The 26,404-nt window shown below is 49.4% G+C and overlaps 1 protein-coding gene across 1 annotated transcript in view; it reads right to left on the bottom strand.

The window, feature by feature from the left end:
• Positions 1–14,847: 14,847 nt before the first annotated feature.
• Positions 14,848–26,404, bottom strand: part of LOC139266710 (netrin-G1-like) — a 32,709-nt gene continuing 21,152 nt past the window's right edge. Inside the window, exons 5-7 of the mRNA XM_070884297.1 lie at positions 25,964–26,029; positions 16,768–16,902; positions 14,848–15,077 (exon numbers count right to left, since the gene is read on the bottom strand). Of these exons, the coding sequence (XP_070740398.1) occupies positions 14,848–15,077; positions 16,768–16,902; positions 25,964–26,029 (431 nt within the window). The remainder of the gene's footprint in view (positions 15,078–16,767; positions 16,903–25,963; positions 26,030–26,404) is intronic.

Here is a 26,404-nt window from a genome sequence, read left to right as displayed (position 1 = left end):
AATGTGAGGTTATCCACTTTGGTGGCAAAACATGAAGGCAGAATATTGTCTGAATGGCGGCAGCTTAGGGAAAGGGGAGGTGCAAGGAGACCTGGGTGTCATGGTATATCAGTCATTGAAAATTGGCATGCAGTACAGCAGGCAGTGAAGAAGGCAAATGGTATGTTGACCTTCATAGCTAGGGGATTTGAGTATAGGAGTAGGGAGGTCTTACTGCAGTTTTACCCTTGGTGAGGCCTCACCTGGAATATTGTGTTCAGTTTTGGTCTCCTAATCTGAGGAAGGATGTTCTTGCTATTTAGGGAGTGCAGCGAAGGTTCACCAGACTGATTCCCGGGATGGCAGGACTGACATATGAGGATAGATTGGATCAACTGTATTCACTGGAGTTTAGAAGGATGAGAGGGGATCTCATAGAAAAAATAAAATTCTGACGGGACTGGACAGGTTAGCTGCAGGAACAATGTTCCCGATGTTGGGAAAGTCCAGAACCAGGGGAAACAGTCTAAGGATAAGGGGCAAGCCATTTAGGATTGAGAGGAGGAGAAATCTCTTCACTCAGAGAGTTGTTAACCTGTGGAATGCTCGACCACAGAGAGTTGTTGATGCCAGCTCATTGGATATATACAAGAGGGAGTTAGATATGGCCCTTTCAGCTAAAGGTATCAAGGGGTATGGAGAGAAAGCAGGAAAGGGGTACTGAGGTGAATGATCAGCCATATTCATATTGAATGGTGGTGCAGGCTCAAAGAGCCAAATGGCCTACTCCTGCACCTATTTTCTATGTTTCTAAGCTACTCATATCGCTATTCTCGGAGAGCAATACCAATGCCTCTGCCCGTACCCAAAGATGGGCGCTCACGCTGTCAGCGTACAACTATGTAATTTGCCATAGATAGGGCACAGAGAATTGCACAGATGTTCTCAGTCGGCTACCGTTGCCCACCACAGGGTTGGAAATGGCACAGCCAGCGGACTTGCTAATGGTCATGGGGGCATTTGAGAATGAGAAATTCCCCGTTACGGCCCGGCAGATCAGGACCTGGACCAGCCAGGATCCTTTACTATCCCTGGTAAAAAGCTGTGTCCTCCATGGGAGCTGGTCCAGTGTCCCAATGGAGATGCAGGAAGCGATTAGGCCATTCCACAGATGTAAAGATGAGCTGTCCCTGCAGGCGGACTGTCTCTTGTGGGGCAATCGTGTGGCATTGCCCAAGAAAGGTAGAGACACATTTATCGGGGACCTACACATCACCCACCTAGGCATCGTGATGATGAAAGCCATAGCCAGATTCCCCCGTGTGGTGGCCAGGCATCGACTCAGATTTAGAGTCTTGTGTACGCCAGTGCAACACTTGCCCTCAGTTGAGCAATGCACCCAGAGAGGCACCGCTAAATCTATGGTCCTGGGCATCCAAACCATGGTCGAGGATCCATGTAGACTATGCAGGCCCATTCCTAGGCAAAATGTTTTTGGTTGTTGTGGATGCTTACTCAAAGTGGATTGAATGTGCAATAATGTCTGGAAGCATGTCCACAGCCACCATTGAAAGTCTAAGAGCTATGTTTGCCATACACGGCCTGCCCGATGTACTAGTCAGCGACAATGGGCCGTGCTTCACAACTGCCGAATTCAAAGAGTTCATGACCCGCAACGGGATCAACCATGTCACATCTGCGCTGTTCAAGCCCGCATCCAATGGCCAGGCAGAATGGCAGTCCAAACCATCAAACAAAGCTTGAAATGTGTGTCAGAAGGCTTCCTGCAGACCCGGTTGTCCCGAGTACTGTTCAGCTACCACACCAGACCCCACTCACTCACCGGGATTCCCTCAGATGAGCTGCTCATGAAAAGGACGTATAAAACAAGGCTGTCTCTGTTCCACCCTGATCTACATGATCATGTGGAGGGCAAGCAGCATCAACAGAGTGTGTACCATGACCGTGCAAACTTGTCACGCGATATTGAAGTCAATGATCCTATATTTGTGCTCACTTATGGACATGGTCTCAAATGGCTCGCTGGCATGGTCACAGCCAAAGATGGCAGTAGGGTGTTTCAGGTCAAACTGACCAATGGAAAAACGCACAGAAAACACTTGGACCAAATTAACTTGCGGTTCACCAACAGCTACGCACAACCTGAAGAGGACACCACCAACTTTGACCTTCCAACACACACACAAGTGGCAACTGACATCACAGTTAACCACAAAACAGAACTCATCATCCCCAGCAGCCCGGCAAGGCCGGCTGCCCAACAGCCAAATATAGAACTGACCAACCCAACCACAGCAACAATTGTACCGAGACGATCGACAAGGGACCGCAAAGCCCCAGATCGTTTCACCTTGTAAATAAGTGTATTGTTGACTTCACGGGGGTGTGATGTTATATATTTAACCCCTTGTAACCTTGTAACCTGCATCACACCTGTCCACCAGAGGGCCTACCTGTTGGAGTCCTAAGGGATCCCAGCATCCCTTGGGAGTACAGTATATAAGCAGGCCACCCACGAGGTACCTGCACTCTGGAACTACAATAAAGGAGCTAAGAGCACATTTGCTCAATTACACACAGTACTCGGTCTGACCATTTATTATGAGTCTAACACTGACCAGCGGAGACAGCATGCTATAGACAGAGCTAAGTGATCCCACACCCAATGGTTCAAATCAAAGCTCTGCAGTTCTGCCACATCCAGTCATGAAAAGGGATGGACCCTTAAACAACTAACAGGAGGAAGAGGCTCCAAGAATATTCCCATCCTCAACGAATCCGGAGAACAGCGCGTGAGTGTAAAAGACAAGGCTGAAGCCTTCGCTACTCTCTTCAGCCAGAAGTACCGAGTGGATGACTGATCTCGGCCTCCTCCTGAGGTCCACACCATCGAAGATGCCAGTCTTCAGTCAATTCAGTTCACTCCATGTGATATAAAGAATGGTAGAGTGAACTGGATACAGCAAAGGCAATGGGCCCCGACAACATGCAGGCTGTAGAGCTCAAGACCTGAGTTCCAGAACTAGCCACATCTCTAGCCAACCTGTTCCTGTACTGGCAGTTACCCCACAAATGGAAAATTTGCCAGGCATTTCCTATCCACAAAATGCCAGACTAATCCAACTGCCAATTACCATCCAATCAGCCTTCTCTCAATCGTTAGTAAAGTGATGTTAGTTGTCAGCAGCAGTGCTATCCAGTGGCAATTACACACACATAACCTGCTCACTGATGCTCAGTTTGGTTTCTGACAGGACCACTTGATTCCTGACCTCATGACAGCTGTGGTCCAAACATGGATAAAAGAGCTGAATTCCAGAGGTGAGATGAGAATGACTGCCCTTGATATTAAGGCAGCACTTGACCGAATGTGGCATCAAGGAGCACTAGTAAAACTGAAGTCATTGGGGATCAAGGTGAAAACTCTCCACTGGATGGTGTCATATCTAGCACAAAGGAAGATTGTTGTGGTTGTTGGAGGGCATTCATCTCAGCCCCCACTCAAGAAGCTCGACACCATCCACGACAAAGCAGCCCACCTGATTGGCACACGATCCACCATCTTAAACATTGATTCCCTCCACCACCGGCGCACCGTGGCTGCTAGGACACACAATCTACTCTGGTTGAAGTGTTCAACGTCCGTCACCAAGAGTAACTCGGTAGTAGCAACATTAACTGACCAACGATTCCTGAAGGACAAAGCTGCCAGACTGGGCTCATGGCAGGTGGTGAGAGAACAAACACGAGGGAAACACCTTCTTGATCTCGTCCTCACCAATCTACCTGATGCAGATGCATCTGTCCATGACAGTACTAGAAGCAGTGATCACCAAACAGACGTTGTGGAGACGAAGCCCTCTCTTCACTCTAAGGACATCTCTTCACGTGTTAAATGGGATAGATTAAGAACACATCTAATAGCTCAAAACTGGGCATCCATGAGGCGCTTAGGCCATCAGCAGAAACAGAATTGTATTCCACCACAATCTGTAATCTCATGGGCTGGCATATCCCTCACTCTTCTGTTTCAATTAAACCAAACCTGGTTCAAAGAGCAGGGTTGAAGAGCATGCCAGGAGCTGCACCATGAAAATCAGATACCAACTTCGTGAAGCTACAACAAAGGACTCTAGGTATGTTAAACAGTGAAAGTAGCATGCTGCAGACAGAGCTAAGTGATCCCACACCCAATAGATCAGATCAAAGCTCTGCAGTCCTGCCACATCCAGTCGTGAATGGTGATGGACAATAAAGCAACTAATGGGAGGAGGTGGCTCCTTGAATATCCCCATCCTCAACGATGGTGGAGAACAGTATGTGAGTGTAAAAGGCAAGACCAACTGGCCAGAAGTGCCAAGTGGATTATCCATCCTGGTTTCTGCCTGAGGTCCCCACCATCACAGACACCAGCCTTCAGCCAATTCGATTCACACCACGTGATATCAAGAAATGGCAGAGTGCACTGGATACAGCAAAGGCTATGGGCCCCGTCACCATTCCGGCTGTTGACCTGAAGACATGTACAACATAACAAGCCACATCTCTATCCAAGCTGTTCTAGTGTAGCTACAACACTGGAATCTACCTGAAAAAATGGAAAGTTGCCCAGGTATGCCTTGCCTACAAAACGGCAGACTAATCCTTGTTATGTATGCAACCCTGGGCAACCCATATCATACTGCCACCAGAGGGCTTACCTGTTGGAGTCTTAAGGGATCGCAGCATCCCTTGGGAGCACTATATATAAGCTGGCCTCCCATGCTGTACCAGCACTCTGGAGTTTGAATAAAGGAGCTAAGGTCACACTTACACATTGTCTACAGTACTATGAGCTTAACAATCCTAAAGCAAATTATCACCCGATCAGCCATCTCTCAAACATCAGCAATGTGCTGGAATATGTCACCGACAGTGCTCTCAAGCTGCACTTACTCTGAAACAACATGCTCACTGATGCCCAATTTGGTTTCCGTCAGGACCACTCGACTCCTGACCTCATTACAGCCTTGATCCAAACATGGACAAAAGAGGTGAATTCCAGTGGTGAGGAAAGAGTGACTGTCCTCAAAATCAAGATAGCATTTGACTGAGTGTGGCATCAAGGAGCGCTAGTAAAACTGAAGTCAGTGAGGATCAGGGGGAAAACTCTATTGAATGGTGTCATATATTGGACAAGGAAGACAGTTGTGGTTTTTGGAGGCCAATTATTTCAGCCCCAGGTCATTGCTGCAGCAGTTACTCAGGACAGTGTCCTCAGCACAACATTTTCAACTGTTTTATTAAAGACCTTCAGAATTGTGCGAGTTTGCTGCTGATTGCACAGTGTTAAGTTACACTCACATTTCTTCAGATATTGAGGCAGTCTGTGATGGCATACAGCAAGACCGGGACAACACTCAGGTTGGGGGATGATAAGAAACATTTGTACCACACATGTGCCAGCCAATCACAATCTCCAACAAGAGATGTTGGCCTGGTCGAGGATGCTAATGTTGGTGCGTCTATCCTCCATGGGGATTTGTAGGATGTAGCGGAGGCATCATTGGTGGTATTTCTCCAGCGACTAGAGGTGTCTACTGTACATGGTCCATGTGTCTGAGCTATACAGGAGGACGGGTATTATTACAGCCCTGTTGTCCATGAGCCACATCATTCGCATGCCAGACGTGGGACCCCAAATGCAAATGCTCTACTTGAAACTCCTTCATAGAAATATAGAAACATAGAAACATAGTAAATAGGTGCAGGAGTAGGACATTCGGCCCTTTGAGCCTACACCACCAATCAATAAAATCATAGCTGATCATTCACCTCAGTACCTCTTTCCTGCTTTCTCTCCATACTCCTTGATCCCTTCAGCCGTAAGGGCCATATCTAACTCAGTACCCCTTTCCTGCTTTCTCTCATACTCCTTGATCCCTTTAGCCGTAAGGCCCATATCTAACTCCATCTTCAATATATCCAATGAACCGGCATCAACAACTCTCTGCGGTAGGGGAATCCACAGGTTAACAACTCTCTGAGTGAAGAAGTTTCTCCTCATCTCAGTCCTAATGGCTTACCCCTTATCCTTCGACTGTGTCCCCTGGTTCTGAACTTCCCAACATCGGGAACATTCTTCCAGCATCTAACAGGTCCAGTCCCATCAGAATTTTATATATTTCTATGAGATCCCTTCTCATCCTTCTAAACTCCAGTGAATACAAGCCAAGTCGATCCAGTCTCTCCCCATATGTCAGTCCTGCCATCCTGGGAATCAGTCTGGTGAACATTCGCTGCACTCCCTCAAGAGCAAGAACGTCCTTCCTCAGATTAGGAGACCAAAACTGGACACAACATTCCAGGTAAGGCCTCACCAAGCCCTTACAACTGCAGTAAAACCTCCCTGCTCCTATACTCAAATCCCTTAGCTGTGAAGGCCAACATACCATTTGCCTTCTTCACCACCTGCTGTACCTGCATGCCAAATTTCAATGACTGATGTACCATCACACCTAGGTCTCGTTGCACCTCTCCTTTTCCGAATCTGCCACCATTCAGATAATATTCTGCCTTCGTGTTTATGCCACCAAAGTGGATAACCTCACATTTATCCACATTATACTGCATCTGCCATGCATTTGCCCATTCACCTAACCTGTCCAAGTCACCCTGCAGACTCTTAGTGTCCTCCTAACAGCTCACACGGCCACCCAGCTTAGTGTCATCTGCAAACTTGGAGATATCACACTCAATTCCTTCAACTCAATCATTAATGCATATTGTAAATAGCTGGAGTCTTAGCACTGAGCCCTGAGGCACCTGACTAGTCACTGCCTGCCATTCTGAAAAGGACCCGTTTATCCCAACTCTCTGTTTCCTGTCTGCCAACCAGTTCTCTATCCAAGTCAGTACATTACCCCCAATACCATGTGCTTTAATTTTACACACGAATCTCTTGTGTGGATCTTGTAAAAAGCCTTTTGAAAGTCCAAATACACCACATCCAATGGTTCTCCCTTGTCCACTCAACTAGTTACATCATCAAAAAGTTCTAGAAGATTTGTCAAGCATGATTTCCCTTTCATAAATCCATGCTGACTTGGACCGATCCTGTCACTGCTTTCCAAATGTGCAGCTATTTCATCTTTAATAATTGATTCTAACATTTTCCTCACTACTGATGTCAGGTTAACCAGTCTATAATTACCCGTTTTCTCTCTCCCTCCTTTTTTAAAAAGTGGTGTTACATTAGCTACCCTCCAGTCCATAGGAACTGATCCAGAGTCGATAGACTGTTGGAAAATGATCACCAATGCATCCAGTATTTCTAGGGCCACTTCCTTAAGTACTCTGGCTGCAGACTATCAGGCCCCTGGGATTTATCGGCCTTCAATCCCTTCAATTTCCCTAACACAATTTCCCGCCAAATAAGGATTTCCTTCAGTTCCTCCTTCTCACTCGACCCTTGGTCCCCTAGTATTTCCGGAAGGTTATTTGGGTCTTCCCTCGTGAAGACAGAACCAAAGTATTTGTTCAACTGGTCTGCCATTTCTTTGTTCCCCATTATAAATTCACCTGAATCTGACTGCAAGAGACCTACATTTGTCTTCACTAATCTTTTTCTCTTCACATATCTATAGAAGCTTTGCAGTCAGTTTTTATGTTCCCAGCAAGCTTCCTCTCATACTCTATGTTCCCCCTCCTAATTAAACCCTTTGTCCTCCTCTGCTGAATTCTATATTTCTCCAACTCCTCAGGTTTGCTGCTTTTTATGGCTAATTTATATGCCTCTTCCTAGGATGATGTGGAATCTGTATGCGTGGAGCTGCGGAATACCAAAGGGCAGAAAACCCTCGTGGAATTGTGTTCAGACTACCAAACAGTAGTAGTGAGGTTGGGGACAGCATCAAACAAGAAATTAGGGATGCGTGCAATATGACAAACGAGCCAAAGGTGGGCAGAAGAAATATTACAGGGACACCTTGAAAGTCTCCCTGAAAAAGTGCAACATCCCCACTGACACCTTAGAGTCCCTGGCCAAAGACCGCCCGAAGTGGAGGAAGTGCATCCGGGAGGACGCCGAGCACCTCGAGTCTCAGCACCAAGAGCATGCAAAAATCAAGCGCAGGCAGCGGAAAGAGCGTGTGGCAAACCTGTCCCACCCACCCTTTCCCTCAACGACTATCTGTCCCACCTGTGACAGGGACTATAGTTCTCATATTGGACTGTCCAGCCACCTAAGGACTCATTTTTAAGAGTGGATGCAAGTCTTCCTCATTCCTCAGGGACTGCCGATGATGATGAACAATGACATTCAATGACAATACCAACTTTGAACCCCCTACCATCAACATCTTGATGGTCACCATTGACTAGAATTCTAACTAGACTGGCCAAATAAATACTGTGGCTATAAGTGCTAGTCAGACACCAAGCATTCTGCACAAGTGACTCACCTCCTGACTCCCCAAAATCTTGGCACCACCGACAAGGCACTAGATAGGAGTGTGATGGAATATTCTCCCCTTGCCTGTATGGTTGCAGCTCTAACAACACTCAAGAAGTTTGACACAATCCAGAAGAACGCAGTCCTCATGATCAGCGCCCCATCCACCATCTTAAACATTTTCTCCCTCCAACATCGGCGCACAGTTTGGCTGTAGTTTGTTCAATCTACAAGATGCACTGCAACAATTTGCCAAGGCTTCCTTGACTTCACCTCCAAAACCTGCGACCTCGACCACCAAAAAAGGACAAGGCACATAGGAACACCGCCACCACCAAGTTCCCCTCCAAGTCTCACAGAATTCTGGAACTCCCGACCTAACAGCATGTTGGGAGTACCTTCATGACACGGATTGCAGCGGTTCAAGAAGGCGGCTCACCTCCTTCCCAAGGACAACTAGGGATGGGCAATAAATGCTGGCCTTGAGAGTGATGCGCACATCTCGAGAATGAATAAATAAAAAATAAAAGTGTATTTTTTTACATATCGCCCTCCTTGTTTTTCTTAATTGTAAATTAATTTTGCTTCAACCTTTTCCTGCTCTCTTGTCCTCTTTTTCTATTTATTTTTTATTCTCCACAGTCATTCCATTCCCAGATCCCAAAGATTTCTTCTAACAAATCACACTCTGCTTCTACTGGGTCTGGCCCGACACCTGGGTTCACAATTACAGAAAATAGACGGCAGGAAAGTTTGTAAAATAAGGAAAGGAATCAGAGGAAGACCAGTAAGGTCAACCTGAGTGTTTGATGCAGGAGATGGTAAAGGCAGGTTGTGCTGCTGATGGGAGAAAAAGACCCAGGGACAGTGTTGGTGCCATTCGAGGGGATCCTCCTCCCACTCATGAAGGGCCACAGACTGGATTCTACATCAGTCAGATGAAGCTTTCCATGGCTATGGGGATGTCATAAGTTCTTCAGAGGGAAAGGGCCTTGTGTCCCCAATCTGGCCCAGCATGAACAGGAATGGTGACTAAGGGAGCCAGAAGTTCCCACCCAAAGAGTTATGGGTGAGGTAAAAGATGAGAAAATGATCTCTATAATTTCCCCTGTGATTCAGCGTTGGCCAGAGTCTGTACATTGGTCAGCTCCGGACCATCAGCCTCTGGAGAGGAAGCACAATTGTAGGGTGTTTATTTTTCATTCTACTCTAATTCTTAGACCTCGGAACTTATAGTGGGAAAGGACAACATGTGGTACAAAATTTAGGCTTCACCCAGTGTCAGTTTTATTTTGCACAACAAATGACTAAAACTACATGACTAGAATTCTGAGAGAAATCGACTGAAAATATATAATCACCCTTCCTGGCTGTAGCTATTGTAAGTATGTGGTCATTGGTTCCATGACCGGTTGGTTCTTCTTCTGGCAATTCTCTGCAGTGCTGTCCCTTTCATGTACGTCCCATACTACATGTCCTTCCGTCCATTCGTCTGATCGTTTTTTTGACCTGTGTCCATCTGTGCACGTGTCCTTCTACTTCTTCTGTGTGCTTCTTCCGTCTGTTCCTGCCCTTCTTCCATCTTCTGCTGAGCTGCTTCTAGCTCGCACATTTATATCCAGGTTGTTATGCATGTAACCCTTGGCAACCTGTATCATATCACCACTAGATGGCCTACCTGTTGGAGTCCCAAGGGATCCCAGCATCCCTTGGGAGCACTGTATATAAGCAGGCCTCCCATGCTGTACCAGCATTCTGGAGTTTAATTAAAGTAGCTAAGGTCACCCATACTCACTGCATACAATACTCAGTTGTATCTGTTTATTATGAGCATAACAATTGGCGACGAGATAATGAACAACCACGTGAAAATGCAAAGAACTGTTGGTATCCTGGAGAAATTCTTGGACGGGGACGATTGTGTGGCCTTCATGGAGTGACTCGACCAATACTTCGTGGCCAACGAGCTGGAAATGGACAAGAATGCTGCCAAACGAAGGGCGATCCTTCTTACTGTCAGTGTGGCAACAAGCTATGGTCTCATGACGAATCTTCTAGCTCTGGTGAAACCAACAACCAAGTCCTATGAAGAACTGTGTACGCTGGTCCGGGAGCACCTAAATCCGAAGGAAAGCATTTGATGGTGAGGTATCAGTTCTACACGTGTCAACGGTCGGAAGTCCAGGAAGTGGTGAGCTACATTGCCGAACTAAGGTGCCTTGCAGGACATTGCGAATTCGATGGATTCCTTGAACAAATGCTAAAAGACTTTTTTGTGGTTGGCATTGGCCATGAGGCTATCCTTCGCAAACTATTGACTGTTGAAACACCAAACGTGAGCAAAGCCATAACGATAGCCCAGGCATTTATGTCCACCAAAATCGTTAGTGGGAGTTGTGTACAGACCTCCAAACAGTAGTAGTGATGTTGAGGAGGGCATCAAACAGGAAATTAGGAGTGCATGCAATAAAGGTGCAGCAGTTATAATGGGTGACTTTAATATGCACATAGATTGGGCTAGCCAAACTGGAAGCAATACGGTGGAGGAGGATTTCCTGGAATGCATAAGGGATGGTTTTCTAGACCAATATGTCGAGGAACCAACTAGGGGGGAGGCCATCTTAGACTGGGTGTTGTGTAATGAGAGAGGATTAATTAGCAATCTCATTGTGCGAGGCCCCTTGGGGAAGAGTGACCATAATATGGTGGAATTCTGCATTAGGATGGAGAATGAAACAGTGAATTCAGAGACCATGGTTCAGAACTTAAAGAAGGGTAACTTTGAAGGTATGAGGCATGAATTGGCTAAGATAGATTGGCTAATGATACTTAAGGGGTTGACTGTGGATGGGCAATGGCAGACATTTAGAGACCGCATGGATGAATTACAACAATTGTACATTCCTGTCTGGCGTAAAAATAAAAAAGGGAAGGTGGCTCAACCGTGGCTATCTAGGGAAATCAGGGATAGTATTAAAGCCAAGGAAATGGCATACAAATTGGCCAGAAATAGCAGCGAACCTGGGGACTGGGAGAAATTTAGAACTCAGCAGAGGAGGTCAAAGGGTTTGATTAGGGCAGGTAAAATGGAGTACGAGAAGAAGCTTGCAGGGAACATTAAGGCGGATTGCAAAAGTTTCTATAGGTATGTAAAGAGAAAAAGGTTAGTAAAGACAAACGTAGGTCCCCTGCAGTCAGAATCAGGGGGAAGTCATAACGGGGAACAAAGAAATGGCAGACCAATTGAACAAGTACTTTGGTTCAGTATTCACTAAACAGGACACAAACAACCTACCGGATATAAAAGTGGTCAGAGGGTCTATTAAGGAGGAGGAACTGAGGGAAATCTTTATTAGTCGGGAAATTGTGTTGGGGAAATTGATGGGATTGAAGGCCGATAAATCCCCAGGCCCTGATGGACTGCATCCCAGAGTACTTAAGGAGGTGGCCTTGGAAATAGCAGATGCATTGACAGTCATTTTCCAACATTCCATTGACTCTGGATCAGTTCCTATCGAGTGGAGGGTAGCCAATGTAACCCCACTTTTTAAAAAAGGAGGGAGAGAGAAAGCAGGGAATTATAGACCGGTCAGCCTGACCTCAGTAGTGGGTAAAATGATGGAATCAATTATTAAGGATGTCATAGCAGCGCATTTGGAAAATGCTGACATGATAGGTCCAAGTCAGCATGGATTTGTGAAAGGGAGATCATGCTTGACAAATCTTCTGGAATTTTTTGAGGATGTTTCCAATAAAGTGGACAAAGGAGAACCAGTTGATGTGGTATATTTGGACTTTCAGAAGGCTTTCGACAAGATCCCACACAGGAGATTAATGTGCAAAGTTAAAGCACATGGGATTGGGGGTAGTGTGCTGACGTGGATTGAGAACTGGTTGTCAGACAGGAAGCAAAGAGTAGGAGTAAATGGGTACTTTTCAGAATGGCAGGCAGTGACTAGTGGGGTACCGCAGGGTTCTGTGCTGGGGCCCCAGCTGTTTACATTGTACATTAATGATTTAGACGAGGGGATTAAATGTAGTATCTCCAAATTTGCGGATGACACTAAGTTGGGTGGCAGTGTGAGCTGCGAGGAGGATGCTATGAGGCTACAGAGTGACTTGGATAGGTTAGGTGAGTGGCAAATGCGTGGCAGATGAAGTATAATGTGGATAAATGTGAGGGAAGGTGCAACGAGACCTGGGTGTCATGGTACATCAGTCATTGAAGGTTGGCATGCAGGTACAGCAGGCGGTTAAGAAAGCAAATGGCATGTTGGCCTTCATAGCGAGGGTATTTGAGTACAGGGGCAGGGAGGTGTTGCTCCAGTTGTACAGGGCCTTGGTGAGGCCACACCTGGAGTATTGTGTACAGTTTTGGTCTCCTAACTTGAGGAAGGACATTCTTGCTATTGAGGGAGTGCAGCGAAGATTCACCAGACTGATTCCCGGGATGGTGGGACTGACCTATCAAGAAAGACTGGATCAACTGGGCTTGTATTCACTGGAGTTCAGAAGAGTGAGAGGGGACCTCAAAGAAACGTTTAAAATTCTGACGGGTTTGGACAGGTTGGATGCAGGAAGAATGTTCCCAATGTTGGGGAAGTCCAGAACCAGGGGTCACAGTCGAAGGATAAGGGGTAAGCCATTTAGGACCGAGATAAGGAGAAACTTCTTCACCCAGAGAGTGGTGAACCTGTGGAATTCTCTACCACAGGAAGTAGTTGAGGCCAATTCACTAAATATATTCAAAAGGGAGTTAGATGAAGTCCTTACTACTCGGGGGATCAAGGGATATGGCATGAAAGCAGGAAGTGGGTACTGAAGTTGAATGTTCAGCCATGAACTCATTGAATGGCGGTGCAGGCTAGAAGGGCCGAATGGCCTACTCCTGCACCTATTTTCTATGTTTCTATGTTTAGGTGTGAGCTGTGGTTCAGTGGGCAGCATTTCGCCTCTGAGTCAGAAGGTCGTGGGTTCAAGTTGGCTCCTAAAGCCTTGAGCCCATAATCCAGGCAGATACTCTCAGTGCAGTACTGAGGGAGTGCTGCACTGTCAGAGGAGCAGTACTGAGGAGGGGCAGCACTGAGGAAGCGCTGCACTGTCAGAGGGCAAGTACTGAGGGAGGGCTGCACTGTCAGAGGGGCAGTACTGAGGAAGTGCTGCACTGTCAGAGGGGCAGTACAGAGGGAGTGCTGCACTTTCAGAGGGGCAGTACTGAGGTAGTGCCGCACTGTCGGAGGTGCAGTACTGAGGGAGCGCCGCACTTTCGGAGGGGCAGTCCTGAGGGAGCGCCGCACTGTCGGAGGGGCAGTACTGAGGGAGCGCCGCACTGTCGGAGCGGCAGTACTGAGGGAGTGCTACACTGTCGGAGAGGAGTACTGAGGGAGTGCTGCACTGTCAAATGGAGTGAGGAAGGGAGGGAGTGGATGGACTGAGAGTGATAGCGTGTAACTGTTATATGTGCAGACTATAGATATACTCTCTGTGTCGTCACTGTATAGTTGCATAAGATGGAGACTTGTTACCTGATGCACCATCAATGAGGTTTACACTGTGTATATATTATGCTGGCACCACTGGAGGATGCAACTGGCGGAGACCGGGGTTTCTTGCTCCTGTGGCAGAGGATGTCCACCAGAGGGCACTGCGGTGGGAGAACTGAGGGTCACCTGCATAGATCTGCAGGGTCCAGTATAAAAGACTGCCCACCAAGCTTGTGCCTGACTCTGGAGTTATGATTAAAGGACCAAGATCACTACAGTTTGAGTACAACACATTGCCTCGCGGAGTCATTCATAAGTGCATTACACACATAACAGTAACAAGTGTGAGTGAGTGAGTGCTGCACTATCGGAGGTACCATCTTTCGGATGAGACATTAAACCGAGGCTCCGTCTGCCCTCTCAGGTGGGTGTAAAAGATCCCATTTCACTATTTGGAAGAAGAGTGGGGCAGTTATCCCCGGTGTCCTGCCCAATATTTATCCCTTGACCAACATCACTAAAACAGGTTGTCTGGTCATTATCACATTGCTGTTTGTTGAGAAAGTCCTTCATTGTCTGTGAGGCGCTTTGGGCCATCCTGAGGGGGTGAAAGGCGATGTAGAAATGCAAGTCCTTTCTTTCTTTCTTTGTCCCAAAGCTGGACATGGGCCGAGCGGCTGGCGATTACAGAATGAATATTAGCAGCTGCCTGGGCCCTGCGGGGAGTCCGAGAGTCCAGTCCCCACTGACTGCCCATTCCTTCCGGCCTCTCACATCCAGTCGGGCTGGGTGGGCTCCGGGCTCAGTTCCACTTTGCCTTTCCCAGGGGTGGGAATGGGGGAGGGGAGCGTGTTTTACCGGCGACGCAGTAAACGCTGGATCCTCCTGCGCTCTTCGCACCTTCCCGTGAGCGGCCATGGCGCTGGAAGCCGGTCAGAGCGGCGGGCGGCCGTTAGCGGTGGTTAGCAGCGCAGTCAGCGACAGCAGCACCCGGTGTAAGGTGGGGTCCCGCGGAGATTGGGAGACACACCCTCCCACTTCCTCCCCACACTGGCCTTTCTCACACAGGAGCCTGGTGTAGGGAGCGGGGCACACACACCTCCCATTGTCCTCACACACTCCTCCGTTCTCACACCGCGTCAGAAAGTTATCGCACACGCCCGCTGCAAGAGGTCAGAGAAAAGAAAGGTCAGGTCATAGAAACTCTCCCACGTTACAGATTGTTCCAACTCTCTCTCACTTTTACAACAACTTGCATTTATATAGCGTCTTAATCGTAATAAAACGTCCCAAGGTGCTTCACAGGTTATCAGACAAAATTTAACACCGAGACACAAAAGGAGATATTAGGACAGGGGACCAAAAGCTTGGCCCAAGAAGTCAGGTTCAAGGATTGTCTTATAGGAGGAGCGAGAGGTGGAGAGGTTCAGGGAGTGAAATCCAAAGATTCGGGCCCAGGCAGCTGAAGGCACGGCCACCAATGGTTGAGCGATTAGAGTCGGGAATATGCAAGAGGACAGAACTGGAGGAGCACAGAGTTCGTAGACGGTTATGTGGCTGGAGGGGTTTTCAGAGATAGGGAGGGTTATGAGGCTGGATGAGGTTACAGAGATAGGGAGGGGTGTAGGGCTGCAGTGGGTTATAGGGAGGGATGTAGGGCTGGAGGGGATTACAGAGATAGGGAGGGGCGTAGGGCTGGAGGGGGTTACAGAGATAGGGAGGGATGTAAGGCTGGAGGGGGTTATAGAGATAGGAAGGAGTGTAGGGCTGGAGGGGGTTACAGAGATAGCGAGGGTTGTAGGGCTGGAGGGGGTTTCAGAGATAGGGAGGGGTGTAGGTTGGGAGGAGGTTACAGAGATAGGGAGAGGTGTCGGGTGGAGGGGATTACAGAGATAGGGAGGGGTGTCGAGTGGAGGGGATTACAGAGATAGGGAGGTATGAGGCCATGGAGAGATTTGAACACAAACATGAGAATTTTAAATTCGAGGCATTGCCAGACTGGGAGCCAATGAGGATCAGCGAGCACAGCGGGGATGGGTGAACGGGACTTGGTACAAATTAGGATGGGATTCAATATTGAGGCAGAGATTGAGGATTAAATTCTGTGTCCAATTATTCTGTCTAATTCTGGGCACATTAGGAAGGATGTCAAGGCCTTGGAGAGGGAGCAGAGAAGATTTACAGGAATGATACTGGGGATGTGGGACTTCAGTTATGTGGAGAGACTGGAAAAGCTGGGATTCTTGTCCTTCGAGCAGAGAAGGTTAAAGGGAGATTTAATAGTGGTGTTCACAATTGTGAAAGGTTTTTGATCGAATAAATAAGTAGAAGATGTTTCCAGGGGCAGGAGGGTCAGGGACCAGAGGTCACAGGTTGAAGGTAATTGGCAAAGGACCAGAGGGGAGATGGGGAGAGTTTATTTACGCCGTGAGTTGTTGTGATCTGGAATGCGCTGCCTGAAAGGGCGGTGAGAGCAGATTCAATCGGAACTTTCAAAAGGGAATTGGATAAATATTTGAAAAGGAAAGATGTGCAGGTCTATTGGGAAAGAGCAGGGAGTGGGACTAATCGGATCGCTCTTTCAAAGAGCCAACACAGGCCCGATGGGCCGAATGGCCTCCTTCTGTGCTGTCTGATTCTATGACCCACCCTCACTGAACTCCAGGCCTCCCTTTGTGAGGAGCTGTGCCACTAATTGTGTGGCAGGTGATGGGAGAGTCCAGGGGGATTCACTCACTAAAAGCCTCTGTGTTTCCCCCCACGGTACCTCTGCTATCAGATACTCTGCTGACCCTGACACCCAGAAGCCGGGGCGGAGTGAGGGGAGGGGCTGGTGCTGGAACGGTTACTTACCTCGACAGCCCCTGTGCCAGTAATATCCGGGCAGGCACCTGTCACACTTGGGCCCTGTCGCCCCCTCCTTACAGTCACAATATCCCGTGTCATTACAGCGATGGTGGAGCGAGCCATCAGGGTGACACTCACAGTCTGCAGAAACAAGACAACACACACACTGCACACGGCTGTTCCCAATAAATACAGCAACACAATCTCAGCGACAGGAATGAGTGCGAGCCGGGACAAGGGAGGCTCAGACTGTGGGGGTGAAACAAGTCTCCAACACTTTACAAACAGCTTCAATCCTCCACACACTGACTGCACACGGCCCGTGTTCCACTCCCTGGGGCGACTGCACAGAATTAACGCAGGTTAACAAGGCCAGAAAAAACAAACCAGATTCATCAATAGAGGATAGAATGCACAAGCACAGAAGTGATGTTAAACTTGTATCGAACCTTGGTTAGACTGCACTTGGAGCACTGGGCACAGTTCTGGTTTCCGTATTATAAAAAGGACAGAGAGGCACGAGAGAAGGTACAAAGTAGATTTACAAGGATGATACCAGAACTGAGATGTTGGACCTATCAGGAAAGGTTGACCAGGCTGGGGCTCTTTGCTGGGAAAGAGAAGACTGAGGGGTGACCTGATCGAGATCTTTAAAATTGTGAAGCGGTTTGATAGGGTGGACGTAGAGAAGATGATTCCACTTGTGGGGAGTCGGAAACTAGGGTCATAAATATAAGATCATCACTAATAAATCCAATAAGGAATGGAGGAGAAACTTCTTTATCCAGAGAAAGGAACTCACTACCACAGGGAATGATTGAGGCGAATAGTATCGATGCATTTAAGGGGAAGCGAGATAAACACATGAGGGCGAAAGGAAAAAAAAGGAAATGCTGATAGGGTGAGATGAAGAGGGGTGGGAGGAGGCTCGTGTGGAGCATAAACACCGGCATGGAGCGGTTGGGCCGAATGGCCTGTTTCAGTGCTGTACATTCTGTGTAATTGTGTGTGTGGAGAATGGGAGGAGATGAGGAAATGGAGAGAGAGGATTGTTGGTGGACACTGGGGGGGAGGGGTAACATTGAGCAGAGGGAAGCAATGCTGCTACGATGCAGGATGGTCGTTTACCGAGAATACAAACTGTCATGTATTCAACTGTCATTGTAACCCAGGTATAAGCTGACCTAAGTTGTGCATCTTAAGAACACTGACCACAGGGGGCGAACTTGTGGGAGACACTCCTAACCTGGACTTTCCGGTACAAAAGGGGAAGTTCCACCCACCGTCTGTCTCTTGAGGTCTTGGTAATAAAGGTAACTGGTCACAGAGTGACCTTCTCTCAAGTATGGGCCTCGTGTGCATTTATACTGTATAGTAAGGACATATTATTGGCAACGAGAAACTGGGATTTAAACCACGCGAGCATGGCCACTAGCAGCAGAGAAAAGAGGTACTGTGTTGGTGATGATTGGGACGACTTTATTGAGAGACTATAGCTAAGTTTTGTCACTCAGGAATGGTTGGGATAGCATTGGGCCAGCAAACGCAGGGCTCATCTCCTGACTGTTTGTGGATCCAGAACGTACTCCCTGATGAAGGACCTTCTAGTGCCAGAGAAGCCGGCGGATAAGACTTTACAAGAGCTCAATAAGTTGATCGGGGAACACCTTAAACCAGCGAGCAGCATGCACATGGTGAGACATGCACCGGCGGCGATAAGGGCAAAGTGTTCCAGACTTCGTGGCAGATCTCCGGCGACTGGCGAACCTATGTAAGTTCCCAGATGCATGAAGAGTGGAGATGCTGTGAGACTTTTTTCTTGAGGGCATCGGGCACGCTGGGGTTTTCAGGAAGCTGATTGAGACCAAAGACTTGACCTTGGAAGTGGCGGCTCTGATAGCCCAGACAATTATCTCAGGGGAGGAAGAGACTAGAATGATTTATGGCAAAAATCTTGGCTCAAATGTGTCAAATGACCAGGGAGTCAACATTGTTAACGCGGTGCACATTTCTCTAGGCAGACAAGGGCAATCAGACATGCCCCAGCATGCAGTCGAACCCAAAGGGGGAATTCAACAGAGACAATGGCTAGCTGAACGGCGATTCAGGCCATCGCAATGGACAATGTGCGGCCAGTAATGGGTTCATCAATATCTGTTAATGGTGCGCTTAAGGACAGTTACAGAGATAGTCAGAGACGATCGACTGGTAATGGATCTTTTGTTTCCAACAATGGAGCCTCCAGCTCATGCTGGAGGTGTGGAAGCAAACACCCAGCCAGAGCTTGCAGGTATCAGCAATATACCTGCAGAAACTGCAACATCAGCGGTCACTTGGCGCGTATGTGCAGGAAGCCTGCAGCCAGGTTGATGTACGAGGAGGACGGGCCCGATGTAAGCCCAAGAAGTCAAATGAATACTGGGGGAAATCACTGGAAGCTGAAGTTCAGCGAGTTCAGGTGGAGCACATATACAGTTCATACACCAGGACGCCACCGATAATGATGAAAGTGCTCCTCAATGGCATCCCAGTATTAATGGAGCTAGACACGGGGGCCAGCCAGTTCCTGATGAGTATCAAACAGTTCAAAAGGTTGTGGGTGTCCAAGGCCAGGAGGCCAAAATTATTGCCGATTGACGCACTGCTACGGACATATTCAAAGGAGATCATTCCAGTGCTAGGCAGCACCACGGTAGCCATGACCCACAAAGATTCGGAGAACAGGTTGCTGCTCTGGATTTTCCCGGGGGACGGTCCCGCACTACTGGGGAGGATTTGGCTTGCTGTCATGAACTGGAAATGGCCGATATCAATGCAATTTCTTCTGTGGAGCGAGTATCATTCTCACAGGTCCTGGACAAATTTGACACATTATTTCAACCCGGCATCGGCACTTTCATGGGGACCAAGGTAGTGATTCACATAAACATGGACGCCAGGTCAGTATACCACAAGGCCAGCGCGGTGCCGTCCGTGATGCGGGAAAAGATAGAATGCGAATTGGACTGCCTGCTGAGGGAAGGCATCATCTCGCCAGTCGAATTCAGTGACTGGGTGAGCCCAATCGTGGCGGTGCTCAAGGCGGATGGGTCAGTCAGGATATGTGGCGATTACAAGGCCACCATCAATCGGGTATCACTCCAAGATCAGTACCCGCTACCGAGAGTGGAGGACCTCTTTGCGACGCTATCCGGTGGCAAACTTTCTTCAAAATTGGACCTGACCTCAGCTTACATGACCCAGGAGATGGCGAGTGAGTCAAAGAAGCTGACCACAATCACGACACACAAGGGGTTGTTTGAGTATAACAGATGTCCGTTCGGGATTCATTCGACCGCCGCGATCTTTCAGCGAAATATGGAAAGCCTCCTCAAGTCGATTCCAAGGACAGTGGTCTTTCAAGACGACATCCTCATCACGGATCGCGATATTGAAGAACACCTCCACAACCTGGAGGAGGTGCTACGCAGACTGGACCGGGTAGGGCTGCGACTGAAAAAGGCGAAGTGCGTCTTCTTAGCTCCAGAGGTAGAATTCCTCAGGAGGAGGGTAGCAGCAGACGGGATCAGAGCTACTGCGTCCAAAACGGAAACGATCCAGAGAGCTGTAACACGACGGAGCTGGGTTCGTTCCTGGGGCTCCTGAACTATTTTGGTAACTTTCTTCCCAAATTGAGCACGCTGTTAGAGCCACTACACGTGCTCCTACGCAAAGGTCGTGAGTGGGTCTGGGGGGACAGCCAGGAAAGGGCTTTTGATAGAGCACGCAATTTGTTGTGCTCTAACAAACTGTTAACGTTGTATGACCCGTGTAAGAAACTAATTTTAATGGATGATGCATTGTCCTTTGGGGTCGGGTGTGTGTTGCAGCATGTGAATGCCAATGGTCAGTTACAGACGGTAGCTTATGCCTCCATAAGTCTGTCCCAGGCAGAAAGGGGCTACGGGATGGTAGAAAAGGCAGCGCTAGCATGTGTATATGCAGTAAAAAAAATGCATCAGTATCTGTTTGGCAGGAAATTTGAGCTGGAGACAGATCACAAACCAATAACGTCCCTTTTGGCCGACAACAAGGCCATAAATGCGAATGCATCGGCCTGCAAACAGAGGTGGGCACTCACGTTAGCTGCCTATGACTACACAATTTGACACAGGCCGGGCACTTAAAACTGCGCCGATTCACTCAGCAGGATCCCACTAGCCACCACTGAGGGGGCAGCTGAGCATGATGCTGAGATGGTCATGGCTGTTGAAGCTTTCGAAAGCGAAGATTCACCTGTGACAGCCCATCAGATTAAGGTCTGGACAAATAAAGACCCGCTGCTGTCTTTAGTTAAGAAATGTGTCCTGAATGGGGACTGGGCAGCTATGTACGGGGCATGCCCTGAGGAGTTTAAACCGTTTCATAGGCGCAAGGATGAACTCTCGATTCAGGCCGATTGCCTACTGTGGGGAAACCGAGTAGTCATGCCCCCGAAGGGCAGAGAGGTGTTTATCAGAGAACTTCACAATGAGCACCCGGGCATTGTCATGATGAAGGCAATTGCCAGGTCATATGTTTGGTAGCAAGGGATAGATGCAGACCTGGAACTTTGTGTTCGCAGATGCAACACATGTGCTCAGCTGGGCAACGCAGCCAGGGAAGCCCCCTTAGCCCTGTTCCTGGCCCGCCAAGCCATGGTCACGCTTCCATGTGAACTATGTAGGTCCTTTCATGGGAAAAATGCTTTTGGTTGTAGTAGACGCTTACCCCAAATGGATTGAGTGTGCCATTTTAAATTCAAGCACATCCTCTGCCACGGTAGAAAGTCTACGGGCAATATTTGCCGCCCATGGTCTACCGAACGTCTTGGTCAGCGACAATGGTCCGTACTTCACAAGTACTGAATTCCAGGACTTCATGGCAGGCAATGGAATCAACCATGTCAGAACGGCATCGTTCAAGCCAGCCTCAAATGGCCAGGCGGAACGAGCAGTACAGATAATCAAACAGTGGATGCTCAGAATCCAAGGGGGTTCCCAACAAAGCTGATTATCACGTCTCCTGTTGGCCAAAAATCCCGACCACACTCGCTCACAGGGGTTCCACCTGCAGAACTGCTGATGAAAAGGACACTCAAAACCAGGTTATCCTTGTGCACCCTACTATGAAAAAAATTGTTGAGAGCAGGCGTCAGTCACAATGTGACTACCATGACAGGAATGCGAGGGCAAGATGTATTGATGTCAATGACTCTGTTTTTGTCCTTAATTACACTGCAGGGCCCAAATGGCTTGCAGGCACTGTGATTGCCAAAGAGGGGAATAGGGTTTTGGTAGTTAAACTTACCAATGGACAAATCTGCCGCAAACACATGGATCAAACTAAAAGGAGGTTCAGCAACCCCATAGAAGAAACAGAGGAAGAACACGACGTTGAATTTACTCCACAACAGGTGACCGAACACTGGAACCAAGTGAAGGAGAGCCCAGTCACTGTGGGCAGTCTGGACAGGCCTGAGGCACCGCAAACAGCAGACACTCAGGCCAGCGTCCAACAACCGGAGCCCCAACTCAGGCGCTCTACAAGGGAGCATCAACCACCAGAGCGACTTAACCTGTGATCCCAATAAAACTTTGGGGGGGGAGGTGATGTCATGTATTCAACTGTCAGTGTGACCCATGAATAAGCTGACCTAAGTTGTACACCGTAAGAACACTGACCACAGGGGGCGAACTTGTGGGAGACACTCCTAACCTGGACTTTCCGGTATAAAAGGGGAAGCTCCACCCACCGTCTGTCTCTTGAGGTCTTGGCAAGAAAGGTAACTGGTCACAGAATGACCTTCTCTCAAGTATGGGCCTCGTGTGCATTTATACTGTATAGTAAGGACATATTACAAACAACATACAAATTCCTGAAAAACAATGGAGACAGGGAGGCAGCAATTATATCGTCAAAACACAGAGCTTTCAATTTACCTCAACACAGCCTGGGCCAGGCCTCATCGCGAGGGAAAGATCGGGTTGGGGCCAAGTCACTGGGGAAAGGTTGGGTCGGGGGTCTAGTCACTGGGGAAAGGTTGGGTCGGGGTCTAGTCACTGGGGAAAGGTTGGGTCTGGGCCGAGTCACTGGGGAAAGGTTGGGTCGGGGTCGAGTCACTGGGGAAAGGTTGGGTCGGGGTCTAATCACTGGGGAAAGGTTGGGTCGGGGTCTAATCACTGGGGAAAGGTTGGGTCGGGGTCTAGTCACTGGGGAAAGGTTGGGTTGGGGTCTAGTCACTGGGGAAAGGTTGGGTCGGAGCCTAGTCACTGGGGAAAGGTTGGGTCGAGGTCTAGTCACTGGGGAAAGGTTGGGTCGGAGCCTAGTCACTGGGGAAAGGTTGGGTCGGGGCCTAGTCACTGGGGAAAGGTTGGGTCGAGGTCGAGTCACTGAGGAAAGGTTGGGTCGGGGTCTAGTCACTGGGGAAAGGTTGGGTCTGGGCCTAGTCACTGGGGAAAGGTTGGGTCGGGGTCCAGTCACTGGGGAAAGGTTGGGTCGGGGTCTAGTCACAGGGGAAAGGTTGGGTCGGGGCCTAGTCACTGGGGAAAGGTTGGGTCGGGGTCTAGTCACTGGGGAAAGGTTGGGTCGGGGTCTAGTCACTGGGGAAAGGTTGGGTCAGGGTCTAGTCACTGGGGAAAGGTTGGGTCGGGGTCTAGTCACTGGGGAAAGGTTGGGTCGGGGCCTAGTCACTGGGGAAAGGTTGGGTCGGGGTCTAGTCACTGGGAAAAGGTTGGGTCGGGGCCCAGTCACTGGGGAAAGGTTGGGTCGGGGGCCTAGTCACTGGGGAAAGGTTGGGTCGAGGGCCTAGTCACTGGGGAAAGGTTGGGTCGAGGGCCTAGTCACTGGGGAAAGGTTGAGTCAGGGCCCAGTCACTGGGGAAAGGTTGGGTCGGGGTCTAATCACTGGGGAAAGGTTGAGTCGGGGCCTAGTCACTGGGGAAAGGTTGGGTCGGAGCCTAGTCACTGGGGAAAGGTTGAGTCGGGGCCTAGTCACTGGGGAAAGGTTGGGTCGGGGTCTAGTCACTGGGGAAATGTTGGGTCAGGGTCTAGTCACTGGGGAAAGGTTGGGTCGGGGTCTAATCACTGGGGAAAGGTTGGGTCGGGGCCTAGTCACTGGGGAAAGGTTGGGTCGGAGCCTAGTCACTGGGGAAAGGTTGGGTCGGGACCTAGTCACTGGGGAAAGGTTGTGTCGAGGTCTAGTCACTGGGGAAAGGTTGGGTCGGGGCCTAGTCACTGGGGAAAGGTTGGGTCGGGGTCCAGTCACTGGGGAAAGGTTGGGTCGGGGTCTAGTCACTGGGGAAAGGTTGGGTCGGGGTCTAGTCACTGGGGAAAGGTTGGGTCGGGGTCTAGTCACTGGGGAAAGGTTGGGTTGAGGCTGGTCACTGGGGAAAGGTTGGGTCGGGGTCTAGTCAGTGGGGAAAGGTTGGGTCGGGGTCTAGTCAGTGGGGAAAGGTTGGGTCGGGGTCTAGTCAGTGGGGAAAGGTTGGGTCGGGGTCTAGTCACTGGGGAAAGGTTGGGTCGGGGTCTAGTCACTGGGGAAAGGTTGGGTTGAGGCTGGTCACTGGGGAAAGGTTGGGTCGGGGTCTAGTCAGTGGGGAAAGGTTGGGTCGGGGTCCAGTCACTGGGGAAAGGTTGGGTCGGGGGTCTAGTCACTGGGGAAAGGTTGAGTCGGGGTCGAGTCACTGGGGAAAGGTTGGGTCGGGGTCTAGTCACAGGGGAAAGGTTGGGTCGGGGTCTAGTCACTGGGGAAAGGTTGGGTCGGGGTCTAGTCACTGGGGAAAGGTTGGGTCGGGGTCTAGTCACTGGGGAAAGGTTGGGTCGGGGTCTAGTCACTGGGGAAAGGTTGGGTCGGGGGCCTAGTCACTGGGGAAAGGTTGGGTCGGGGGCCTAGTCACTGGGGAAAGGTTGGGTCGGGGGCCTAGTCACTGGGGAAAGGTTGGATTGAGGCTGGTCACTGGGGAAAGAGGGGCTGATTTCCGACGCGCTTTGCTCAGCCCTATTGAAGGTATTTTCTTTGTTTCTTTATCTTGTTTTGGGCTGAAAGCAGAAGGGTGAAAGAAGGAGAGAGCAGAGATTGTAACAGGAACTGACCTAGGCAAACGTTGTGGTGGTCCAGCTGTGCTGAAGAGTTTCGGTGGTAGCCCAGCCGACATAACTGGCAGTGTCGGCCTCTCCTGTTGTGCTTACAGCTCACGCAAATGGCGGTGGTGAGCAGCTCGAGGTAACTGCACCGGTTCGAATGGCCGAAGCATTCGCAGGCTTGCAGGGAAAAGACAGAGAGTGTCGATGGGACACAGACAGTTTGCAGACTGTGAGAGGGTCACATACTGCAGGAATGAGAGGTGGGGAGGAAATGGCAGGAATGGGAGGGAGGGAGGGAACACTGAGGCTTTTAGCAGTGAGGGGAAAACATCAGACTCCTGGCTAGTTACGGTTTGCATTGAATCAGGCAGATGGCAATGGATGGTCCCAATCCCAGGTTATAGATTCTGTGCCGGGTTTTACACAGCACTGCCAAGTTAGGGGCCTTTCAACTGTGGCTCAGTGGGCAGCACGTTCCCCTCGGAGTCAGAAGGTCATCGGTTCAAGTCCCATTTCAGAGATTTGAGCCCATAATCCAGACAGACGCTCCCAGTGCAGTACTGAGGGAGTGGTGCACTGTCGGAAGGGCAGTTCTGAGGGAACGCTGCAGTGTCGGAGGGGCAGTTCTGAGGGAGCACTGTGCTGTCGGAGGGGCAGTACTGAGGGAGTGCTGCACTGTGTGAGGGGCATTACTGAGAGATTGCTGCACTATCGGATGGGCAGTACTGAGGGATTGCTGCACTGATGGAACGGCAGTTCTGAGGGAGTGCTGCACTGTGTGAGGGGGAGTACTGAGGGATTGCTTCACTGACGGAGGGGCAGTACTGAGGGAGTGCTGCACTGTTTGAGGGGCATTACTGAGGGATTGCTGCAATGCCGGAGTGGTAGTACTGAAAGACTACTGCACTGCCAGAGGGACAATACTGAGGGAGTGCTGCACTGTTGGAGGGACAGTACTGAGGGAACACTGCACTGTTTGAGGGGCAGTACTGAGGGATTGCTGCCCTGCCGGAGGGGCAGTCCTGAAGGAACAACATATAAATGCAAATCCTTGCTTTCTCCTGTGCTCTGAGCCAGTCGCGGTGTTTGAGAGTTCCTACCTTGCTCTGGGTTCGTGACCTCTAGTGATGAGATTCTTGGCCGTGTGCGACCGAGCTTTGGGTCAGCTGCATGTGTCAGGAGAAATCAGCAATTATTAATCCCAGCTGGAGAACAACGCGCGTTCTGAACAGAACATCTGTACTGTGCGCACACACATCGAGTGAACACTGTCCGGGATGGCAGGAGTGTCCGAGAGACAAGCAAACAGACATTTCCATCTCCGCTACACCGCCAATCAGACAGAAACTCACACCGAGACTCGGGAGGAGATATTAGGACAGGTGACCAAAAGCTCGGTCAAAGTGATAGGTTTTAATGAGATTCTTAAAGGAGCAGAGAGAGGTGGTATGGAGAGGTTTAGGGAGGGAATTCCAGAGCTTCTGGCCCAGGCAGCTGGAGGCTTGGGAAGGTGGTAGGGATGGAGAAAGTTACAGAGATAG

The sequence above is a fragment of the Pristiophorus japonicus genome, chromosome 7, assembly GCF_044704955.1.
Source record: "Pristiophorus japonicus isolate sPriJap1 chromosome 7, sPriJap1.hap1, whole genome shotgun sequence".
NCBI lineage: Eukaryota > Metazoa > Chordata > Chondrichthyes > Pristiophoridae > Pristiophorus > Pristiophorus japonicus.
The sequence above is the reverse complement of the archived record's forward strand: the minus strand, read 5'-3'. Positions and strand labels throughout refer to the sequence as shown.